The sequence below is a fragment of the Pipistrellus kuhlii genome, unplaced genomic scaffold (assembly GCF_014108245.1).
Source record: "Pipistrellus kuhlii isolate mPipKuh1 unplaced genomic scaffold, mPipKuh1.p scaffold_m20_p_6, whole genome shotgun sequence".
In the NCBI taxonomy this organism is placed as follows: Eukaryota; Metazoa; Chordata; class Mammalia; order Chiroptera; family Vespertilionidae; genus Pipistrellus; species Pipistrellus kuhlii.
In genome coordinates this window covers 73,557,318-73,568,556 of record NW_023425562.1, presented here as the reverse complement: position 1 = coordinate 73,568,556, position 11,239 = coordinate 73,557,318, and the positions used below count along the sequence as shown (strand labels likewise).

The 11,239-nt window shown below is 46.1% G+C and overlaps 1 protein-coding gene across 2 annotated transcripts in view; it reads left to right on the top strand.

The window, feature by feature from the left end:
• The first annotated feature begins 719 nt into the window (after positions 1-719).
• LOC118707594 (adipocyte plasma membrane associated protein) overlaps positions 720-11,239 on the top strand; it is a 32,312-nt gene continuing 21,792 nt past the window's right edge. The window contains exon 1 of one of the 2 annotated variants that reach the window (XM_045574907.1): positions 720-900. In XM_045574907.1, the coding sequence (XP_045430863.1) occupies positions 809-900 (92 nt within the window). In that variant the 5' untranslated portion in view covers positions 720-808. The remainder of the gene's footprint in view (positions 901-11,239) is intronic. The other variant, XM_036418106.2, reaches the window with a different exon arrangement.

Here is an 11,239-nt window from a genome sequence, read left to right as displayed (position 1 = left end):
ATAAAATGAAATGAAATTGAGGAGTGGAAAATAACTGACCTTGCCTGGAGGGTAGAAAGTTGCTACTCCCTCACCCCCCTGGACCTGAAGGCCAAATCAACAGTCTGGGTTAGTCAAGGCTAAGATAGCAGAACAAACCAAGAAGGGAGATTAGGCCATCTGGCCGATGCATGCAACCACAAGGTTAAGCAATATAGAAACTAATCAGCTTCAGCCCCGTGGACCTCCATCCCCCCTTGTTTGGAATGTGCTTGTTTGAAGAGTGCTTAAAAGGAGACTTTTTTGTAAGGGCTGCTGCTGCTCCTGGCCCGCGGCGGCAGCCCAGATTCGAATCTGCAATAAAGTTTGTTATTTGACTCCGCAATTGGCTAGTTGGAGTTATTTCCCGGGTAGGGGTCTCTGCCTCTTGGGTGGTCTGGTCTCCATTCAACAGAAATGAAATGAAATGAAATGAAATGAAATAATGAAATGAAATAATGAAATGAAATAATGAAATGAAATGAAATGAAATGAAATGAAATGAAAGCAGGCAGCGCAGGGGCTGCACCCAGCGGCGGGCATTTGGACTGCAGAAGCCCGAGGCCAAGGCGCTCCTTCTGCACTGCAAACCCCAGGAGGCGGGTAGCCGGCACGTGGGCCGCCTAGGAAGGCCCTCTGAGTGACAGCCGGGAGGCAGGAAGGGGCGGGGCCAGAGGGCGCGGCTCGGGCGCCCGGGCCAGGAAGGGGCGGGGCGCGGCCGCCCTTCGAGCCGGCTCTGGGCGTTTGTCCGTTTCGGCGCCGGCGGTCGGGCGGCGGTGACAGTTCCAAAATGAGCGAGGCGGCGGGGCTCCGGCAGCGCCGGCCCCCGCGGCCGCCCGTCGTCACGGACGACAGCCAGACCCCTGAGGCCCCGGACGGCAGGTAGGCCCGGCCCCCCTGCGTGACGGCGGCCGTGACAGCGGCAGGGTGAATGCGCTGCCACCGCGCGGCGTGCGCCCGCGTCCTCCTCCCCTCGGCCAGCTCGTTTCACGGGGAGGAAACGGGCTCCGTCCCAGCGGACGCCCCTGCCGGGTCCGGTCCTGGAGGCTTTGGGGGCCCCTCTGCGCTCCGTCACCGCGGTGTCCCGGGCTGCGGGTTCGAGGCCGCCCCGCCCCGCACCTACCCCTCCGGCCCCGCTTCCAGAGCGGTGGTTTCTCCTCGCCTTCCCCTCCCTCTCCCTCCCTCTGGCTCACCTTCCCGCTGGCTCACCCGGTCCCCGGGGAGAGCCGCCCGCCGCTGCCCGGCGTCCTCCCGGCCCGGCGCTCGCACTGTTCATTGGATAATGTACCTTCTGAGGCGTTCTTTATCCTGTTTAGCCCATATTAAAGTTTCTTTTGTAGCTGTCACGTTTCTACTTCCTTCAGACCCCTTTACTTCACTCAGTGCTTTTTTGTCTTGTGATGAATAGTCAACGTTTAATCTAATCAAGAAGACAATTAGGTGAACTATTAAAAATGATCACAAAAGAAACGAAAAACAGAGGAGAATTATATGACCCAAGGGAGGTCCGACAAGGTGTCAGGTCGCCGCTGGAGATCCGTCCCATGAGGGCTGCCCTCTGCACCTGGCCCTTCTCACCGGCGGGCCAGTCCTCACCGAGGCTCCCCGGACAGAGCAGCGCTCCGAAGGGACATCGTCGTTTGGCAATTTTTGTGAGAATTCAGCTTTGCAGATTTCCGCCTGATACGGACCCAGAAGCCTAGGAAACTGTAGTTGTGGATGCCTGATGCAAGAAATATCATATTTTTTGACCTTTGCTGCTTCTCTCAACCTTCTAGAATTTAAGTAATGCTGTTTTTTTTTTTTTTTTAAAAAAAATATATATTTTATTGATTTTTTACAGAGGAAGAGAGAGGGACAGAGAGTTAGAAACATGGATGAGAGAGAATCATTGATCAACTGCCTCTTGCACACCCCCTACTGGGGATGTGCCTGCAACCAAGGCCTCTTGCACACCCCCTACTGGGGATGTGCCCGCAACCCAAGTATTATGCATGCCCTTGACAGGAATTGAACCTGGGACCTTCAGTCCGCAGACGGACACTCTATCCACTGAGCCAAACCGGTTTCAGCATAATGCTGTGTTTTGTTAGCTTAACAACTGTAGCACGATCCTCAGACATCTGTTTTTAATATACAATAAACTTGCGTTTTTAATGTTGGGGCCCAAGTCTCATAGCTCTGAGTATTTTGGTATTCATACGGCTCTGTACAGGCCAAGCTCAAAGCTGTGGAACTGATTAATTTATAGGTTTCGAGAAATAATGGACATATTTATTGGTGTGCCAAGGGGCGTGGCACATATTGAAGGAGGGACAGGTTTGGCAGGGGCAGACTGAATTTATTTCCTGATGATAATAAGAGGAACACCTTTGGAGGGAGAGCTACAGCAGAGAGGATTGGGCTCTTAAAAGACAATTCGATGAGAAGACTTTCTGGTAATATCTGACTTCTGGGCTCAGTGGAAAGGTGGGGAATATAATAGAGTTCTGACTGTAACCATCCTGGTTTTCCCCGGACTCATACTTCCAAGGACGCAGGATTTTCAGTGCTAATCTTGGCAGATCAGGACACGTTGGCCACACCATTGACTGTGGACAAATGAGGCCATCCTCTGCTAATGACCCAGGGGCCTATTAGAATAGTCATGCAAGGACTTTACCAGAGAAACCATATATATCTGTAATGGTCTCTTTCATAGTGAGTTTTTGCCAGCTATCTTCCTTTCTACATTTATTATCATAATACTATAGTGTTTTTTAAAAATATGTACCGTATTTTATTGATTTTTTTTTTTTTACAGAGAGGAAGGGAGAGAGATAGAAACATTGATGAGAGAGAAATCAGCTGCCTCCTGCACACCCTCTACTGGGTATGTGCCCACAATCAAGGTACATGCCCTTGACTGAAATCGAACCTGGGACCTTTTAGTCCACAGGCCGATGCTCTATCCACTGAGCCAAACTGGTCAGGGCTGTAGTTGTTTTTTTAAAAATTGTTTTTGTCATGTAATTCTCCTCTAGTTTTCATTTCTTTTGTCATCATTTGTAATAGTTCATCTAATTGTCTTCTTTTTAAAAAAGATATATTTTATTGATTTTTTACAGAGAGGAAGGGAGAGAGATAGAGAGCTAGAAATGTCGATGAGAGAGAAACATTGACCAGCTGCCTCTTGCACACCCCCTACTGGGGTTGTGCCTGCAACCAATGTACATGCCCTTGACCGGAATCGAACCTGGGACCTTTCAGTCCGCAGACCGATGCTCTACCGCTAGCCAAACCGGTTTCAGCTAATTGTCTTCTTGATTACCTTAAATGTTGACTATTCACACAAGACAAAAAAGCATGAGTAGAATGGGTGAAGTAAAGGGGTCTGAAGGAAGTAGAAACGTGACAGCTATAAAAGAAACTTTATATGTGCTAAACAGGATAAAGAAAGCCTCAGAAGATACATTATTCAATAACAGAAGTAGGACGGTAAATTTTAGTGGATGGGACAACTAACAATACCTTGACTTACCGTATTTTTCGGACCATAAGACGCTCCGGACCATAAGACGCACCAGTTTTTAGAGAAGGGAAATGAAGAAAAAAAGATTCTGAAACAAATACTGTCCTAAAATATTTTATGTGCATTAAAACCCAACATCACAGTCATAAACACATGTAATCAACCCTGTAAAGTAAACAGCAGCATTTAGAACCATTTTAGAGCCGGGCAAGCACACAGAGACCACACAGAGCTGGGCAAGTAAAAAAACTTTTTTTTTAAAGTATATGTGTAGGCTATATTTGGACCATAAGACGCAGGGACTTTTTCCCCCCACTTCTGGGGGAAAAAAAGTGCGTCTTATGGTCCGAAAAATACGGTAACTCCTGATTCTTGGAATGAAAGGTGATGTTAGTTCTTTCACTGATGAGGTAGGTCATTGAAGTTTGTGTGACTGAAGTGGTTTACATAAAGTTACAGAGTATTGGAGTCAAAAGAAATGAAAATGAGTGAAGAAGGATAGAATTGGCAGCTGGGCAATGATTGACAAGCATATTCTGTGTTTGAACTATTGTATAATGGGGAATGCAGTCATTAAATCCACTTATTCAGAGTGGAACATAGCGCTTTAAAGTACCATTGCTAAGTACTTTAAAATATCATTGCAAGCTTATAATTAGTATTATTTGGCATCAATTTCTCCACGTTCTTTAGAAACTTTATTGTTAAAACTATTGAAACACTGAAAATATTCCTTCCCCTTTGAAACATATTTCTGTCTGGGAAGAGAGAATAGCTGTCTCATGTCCAAAAATAACTGTTTAGGACTGAAGAACGAATACATTGAAAATTTAATAGCTATTTTTATTTTTATAGCTTTTTTTTTTTCTTTTTTTTTCTTTTTTTTTTTTTAGAATATATTTTTATTGGTTTCAGAGAGAAAGGGAGAGGGAGAGAGAGATGGGAACATCAATGTTGAGAGAGAATCATTGATTGCTTGCCTCCTGCATGCCCCCACTGAGGATCAAATCTGCAACCTGGGCATGTGCCCTTGACCGGAATTGAACCTGGGCTCAATTGCTTTTCCTAAACGATTTTTAAACTAATTACATATCTCTACTTGGTCAATTTTCCTTTTTCCTTTTTTAAGACTGGAGAGTGAGGCTGGCCCGTGGGGCTAAGTGGTTGAGCGTCGACCCATGCACCAAGAAGTCACTGGTTTGATTCCCAATCAGGGTATATGCCCGGGTTGCAGGCTCAATCCCTGGTAGGGAGTGTGCAGGAGGCAGCTAATTGATATTTCTCTCTCAATGATGCTTCTCTCTATTCATCTCCCTTTCTCTCAAATCAATAAAAACATTTAAAAAAATTACTGAAGAGTAAGAGAAGCAGTGTGGTTCTCTCTCAGATAGGACTGTCAAAAAGTCATGAAGAGAGGAGATAAACCACGATAGTGGCATAGGTAAACACCTGAACTGCTGCCTCGCACAGCAATATCAAAACTACAACTAAAAGACAAAACTAACACTATCCAGAACTACAGGAAAGCTGGCTGAGTGGAAATTCTACAACTAGAAGGAAAGAAGAAAGCACATTGAGACTCAGAGGAGCTGCAAAAGGCTGAGGTACGGAAACACGCATGCAGAGAGGACGGGTGGCTGAGTGCCTGGCTGGTTTCTAAAGTGGGAGGGAGATGGAAGCTCCTGACTATGCTGAAATCTAGTTCTGGGCGAGATTCTGGGAAATGACTCATCCAGGAAGAAACTGGACTGAGGCAGCAGGTGAAACTCTAGGATGGCTTTCTTTCAGAGGTGCTTGCAGCGATTGCCGAGGGACACTGAGACCCAGGGGCCTTCCTAGGGCAGGGCTGATGGGAAGCCAAGGTTGTCTGCTCCTCGGTGCCCTGAGACGCTGCCCCATCCAAGCTGAGGACAGAGCTTTTGCAAGTCTTTTTCCATAAGGGTACAGAACAGAAGTTCTCCCAGCGTAGACACAATTGGTTTGGAGGTCAATTCCTCCCAGTGATACTGACAACAATCAAGACTTAATTACAACGAGGCTGTTCACACGGTTCACAAAGGGGCACAACAAAAGTGCCCACCTCAGGTAACTGGGGGAGGCTGAGCCACGGGGCCATGTAGGACACCTACCACACAAAGCTACTCTATCAACTCAGGGAAGCAGCTAAAATGCGGAGACAAAGAAACAGATCACAATGAAAGAAATGGAGGAAAACAAATGACTGGATATAGAGTTCAAAACCAGTTATAAGGTTTTTCAAGAATTTTCTAGAAAAAGCCGATAAATTTAGTGAGACCCTTGAGGATATGAAAAAGGACCAACTAGAAATTAAATGCACTATCATACACTGACTGAAATAAAAACTATACAGAGACTGAACAGCAGACTAGAGGATCGCAAGAATCAAGTCAAAGATTTGAAATACAAAGAAGCGAAAAACACTCAACCGGAAAAGCAAAAAGCAAAAAGAATCCAAAAATATGAAGATAGTGTAAGGAGCCTCTGGGACAACCTCAAACATACCAACATCAGAATTATGGGGGTGCCAGAAGAAGAGAGAGAGCAAGATATTGAAAACCTATTTGAAGAAATAATGACTGATGAAAGAAATAGACTTACAAGTCCAAGAAGCACAGAGAACCCCAAACAAAAGGAATCCAAAGAGGACCACACTAAGACACATCATAATTAAAATAGAAAGGGAGTGGACTGACAATTCTTGGGGGGGGGAAAGGGTGTAGAGGGTGCCGGAAGAGACTGGATAAAAATCGTACATCTATGGATGAGGTCAGTGCTGGGGAGGTAAGGGCAGAGGGTAAGGTGGGAACTGGGTGGAGGGGAACTATGGGGGGAAAGAGAGGAACAATTGTAATAATCTGAACAATAAAGAGTTATTAAATTTAAAAAACCAGCACAGTACTTGACACATATTTAAAAAAAAGCCATGAGGATTTAGGAATCTGGAGTTTTCTTCTCAGTCCTGAGTCCATAAGTGTTGTCAAAGGGCTCTTATAACTTCTTGGTTATTTTCAATGCTAATATGAGGACTTCTATAGTCTAGGAGCCCTAGTATAAAGGAATGTGAAAAATAAACATATTTGAGGTGCAGACACAGACTTCGTGGCTGTTTGACTTTCTCAGTTCCCAGAGATCACTTTGACACCTGGGGTTCTGGTCCCATATAGATTTGGGGCTCACAGGCTTCCCACAAAAATCACGGGTTGCTTTTATTTTCACAGGGTCAGTGGGTCAGGACTTCAATCCATGACTCGAGGCTCTGATGTCCTGTGTGCAAAAGGGCTTAGAGAACGCCTTTCATATTTGGCTGGTTAAAGTACAGGGTTGTGTAAATTGTGGTTGAGCCAACAGTAATTGCATTACAGTAATAGCTTTCTGGCACTTGAAGACTGTAGGAAATTTCAGGCTCAAGAGATTGGGGCAAACAAGTTGATTTCCCAGACTGTACCTGGGAAGGAAATTGTCTGCTCTCCTGAATGTGTCAGCACACACAGGGAAGGGGAGTATGATGGGTTTCATCCTTAGAAATGGATAGGGGTAAGTGGGGTGTCCTTTATTTAAGTTACCTTAATGAAGGAGTGCAGAAGCGAGGGGCACACCTGGAGGAAAGGCAGAACTGTAGTTGACTGTGAGTTTGCAGGAACCAGTGAGATGGATCTGTCAAAAAGTTAATGAACCTGGGGATAAAATATGTGCCTAGAGTAGGGGTGTCGAACTCAATCAGAGAAGGGGCCAAAATCTAAAATTCAGCCTAAATCGCGGGCCGAATGGTTTACTGAACAGTCATAAACTGTCATTGTGATGGAAACGCAGCGGAGTGCAGTGATGACAGTGCGGTGCGGGCCACATTGCAAGGCCTGGCGGGACGGATTTGGCCCGCGGGCCTTGTGTTTGACACATGTGGCCTAGAGCATGGGTACTAAAACCACTGCAAGGAACTCTGCACCAGTCAGGGGCTCAGATGCCTCCAGGGAGCTGCAGTCCTGGTAGTTACCATCTTCTGAGAGCTTTTTGTGTTCCAAGCCTTGGTCTCAGCATCAGTCACAATGGTTCTTGTACCAACCGGATGTGGTGCTGTCTGCAGCAAGTGTGAGGCTGGGGAGAGCAGAGTGTGTGCTTGCCTGAAGATTGGAAAGCCTGTGCGGCCGCCCTGCAACTTTGGGTTGGGCCAGATCTGTCGCTTTTTCAAGAGAAGCTGGAAACCATATTTTTCAGTGAAACACTTTAATTTTTAGTTTTGCCAGGCAGGCAGGCAGGCAGGCAGGCAGGCAGGTGAGTAGTTGGGAGCCATCAGTCCTGGATTGTGAGAGGGATGTCCCAGATTGGAGAGGGTGCAGGCTGGGCACTTGTTATGCCAGGCTAGGGCCTCCTAAGAGGTTCTCGGGAGCAAGCAATTGTCAGTTGCTGTCCCTGCCTGCCTTTGGTAACCTGTCCGAAGCCCCAATCTGCCCCAAGCCTTCTGGCAGGTGGGGCCTCTGGACCCCAAGGGCTGGGTCTACCTGGGGTCTTGCCCCTTGAATGTCCCCGCTCTGAGTTGCTCTCCCTTCTCCCACAGAACTGCACTCTGTGGAGGCAGTTTAATCAGACTTGGATTGGAAATAATAACCTTAACCTATAGTCAGGGTTGTGGGTGCTTCTCCTTTCCAGGGCTGAGCTGGCTGAACTCCTGGGCCTGCTTCCCCACTATGCAGCCATAGCTTCACACATCTGTCTATCTCCAGATAGAAGCCCATCTGAAAGACAGTCTCAACACCTCAGCTCTGGCTCCCTGGCACCCCTTGCTGCCACACCAAGTATAGGGGGTAAAAAAAAATCAGCTCTGCTTGGCACTCCTTTCTCTTGCATGGCCAGCCTGGTGCTGGGCAGAGCCTCTAGCCAGGCTCCAACTGGGCCAAATATCCAAGACCTGTGCACTGTCATACTGAACAGTACGGGCTCAGATTCCCAGCCCAGCACTGCTCCCCTTTGCCTTGGATCACAGGATGGGGCAGACCGAAGAGCTCTGCACATGGTGGGGGGAGTGTCACCATGTTTTCTCAGTGGGCGAGACCAATCCTTTCCTAAGCCACAGAGACCAACCCCTGGCTGGTTCTCTGCCCAGAATTCTTCCGGAGAATAGAGGGCCCCTCATGTCACTTTTGGGTGTACCAATCAGACCCCTCTGCCCGCCGCAAGCTCTGCTGCTCGGCTCTAGTAGTCTTCGATTGGAGTGAACTTTTCAGGCTGGTGTAATAAAGAAATCACCCTTTGCCTGGTGTTGTGCGGTCTGGGTCTCCTAGGTGTGCTGAATCCCCAGTGATTTCCACTTTCAACACTACACAGGCTCCCCCGCCCTTCCCTTGTCACTCTGGATTGGGGATACTTGTGTGGGGCTGAGACCCCACACTTCCAGGGGATGGGGCTGCGCTGCTGCAATTTCCCTTTTGCTTCCCAGTTGTGTACCTGTGCAAGTTGGCTCACCCTCTCCCCGTCTCCTTCTATCTTTCCTCTGAGTTCCCTTCTCTCAGTGTTTCAGATCAGCTACATGTCACCTGTGTTTTTCTGGATGAACACTCTGCAATTTAGCTACAAGTCTGGTTTGGTGTTGGGAGCAAGGCAGATGAAGCTTCCAGCTACTCTGCAGCCATCTTCCAGAACTTTTCAAGAGAGGCTAGCTGATGTTAGCCAGTGGGGTGTTGATAGACTTCTCTCACTGGGGAGAGAGTTAGATACAGTTGGTGGTGACCAGTTAATTGCACCATTAAGAGGGTATTACCTAGATCTCTGGCAGGGATGGGCCATGTGGGACACAGGTCATCATCCCAGACCTCTGGTAGCCTGTCTAATTATAAGTACTGTTGCTTTCAGTCCTGGCTTGACTTTTCTTTCTTCCTCTTTCTTTCTTTTTTCTTTTTTTTTTTGAAATAGTGAGCATTTTACCATTGTATGAAGGAGCAACCAAATATTTAAGCAGGGTGTCACAAGCTTTGAATCAGATTACCACTAAATTTAGATTAAAAAGATGGAAACTACAGTGTGGTAAAGGAAGTTAACTGCAGGAGTCTAAGACAAATAACAGGATTCTGTTTTATGTAGAATCATTTTAGGCATGCCGAAACCGGTTTGGCTCAGTGGATAGAGCTTCGGTCAGTGGACTGAAAGGTCCTGGGTTCGATTCCGGTCAAGGGCATGTACTTTGGTTGCGGGCACATCCCCAGTAGGGAGTGGTGCAAGAGGCAGCTGATCGATGATTCTCTCTCATCAATGTTTCTAACTCTTTATCCCTCTCTCTTCCTCTCTATAAAAAAATCAATAAAATATATATATTTTTTAAAAAGAATCATTTTAGGCAAGGAAAAGATAATATAGCTCTATGGTGACATTGCACAATGCAGCTTCCCCCAAGCGATTGTTCCTCTGCTAGGATGGGAAAAGGTGATTACATCAGCCTCCTTTATGGACAGGGACCCTACTAGAATGCCATGTGGTCAGCACTCACCTCTGACAGGCACCTATCTTTACCATTTGTCTCTCTTTAGGGCGTCTGCTTTTTTTTTTTAAAGAAAAAAGTATTTTTATTGATTTCTTTCAGAGAAGAAGGGAGAGAGAGATAGAAAACATTAACAATGAGAGAGAATCAGCTCAGCTGCCTTCTGCGCAGGCCCCCCCCCCCCCTCCCCCTCCGCCCTGCTCCCATACTGTGGATCCAGCCTGCAACCTGGCCTTGATCGAGAATTAAACTGTGACTTCCTGGTTCCTAGATCGATGCTCAACCATCGGCCAGGCTGGGATTCTGCTTTTAAAAGAACCACACAAAGTCTTTGCTGTCATTTTTACTTATAAGTAGTTACTTCCATTGTGTTGAAAGACTTTAGGCCACTTAAAGAAAACCACTTGAATCCTGGCTGGGTGACTCAGTTGATTGGAGCATTTCCCATACACTAAAAGGTGGTAGATTCGATTCCTGCTTGGGACACATACTCATATTGCAAGTTTGATCCCTGGTCAAGATGTGTACAGGAGTCAACCGATCACTGTTTTCCTCTCATATTAACCAACCTCCCTCCCTCCCTCCCTCCCTCCCTCCCTCCCTCCCTCCCTCCCTCCCTTCTCTTTCTTTCCTCCCTTTCTCCTTCCCTTCCTCTCTATATCTCAAATAAATAAATATCCTTGGGTGAGGACAAAAAAAAAAAAAATCACTTGAGTTACAGATTGTCCCAGCTTCTGTAGTGGCAGTTTGCATAGTTGAGTCATTGACTTTAAAAAGAAAAATACACATTTTTTATTGATTTCAGAGAGGAAGGAAGAGGAGAGAAATAGATAGAGCCATCAATGATGAGAGAGAACCATTGGTCAAGCCCACAACCTGACCAGGAATCGAACCAGGGACCTCTTGGTTCATGGGTTGATGCTCAACCACTGAGCCACACTGGCTGGGCTGTTTTTTTTTTTTTTTTTTTTTTTTTAAACCTTTTTGAGATATAATTCACATATCATAAAAATCTACCCGTTTAAATTGTTTAATGGTTTTTAGTACAGTCACAGAGTTTTGCAATAAGCCTTACAATCTAAGTTTAGAACATTGTCATCACTGTTAACCTTTCAAAAAATTGAGGTGAAATTTATATAAAATTACCTTCAGAGTGTATAGTTCAGTGATGTTTAGTGTTGGACAATCACTAGTTCTCTAGTTTCAAAACTATTTCATCACCC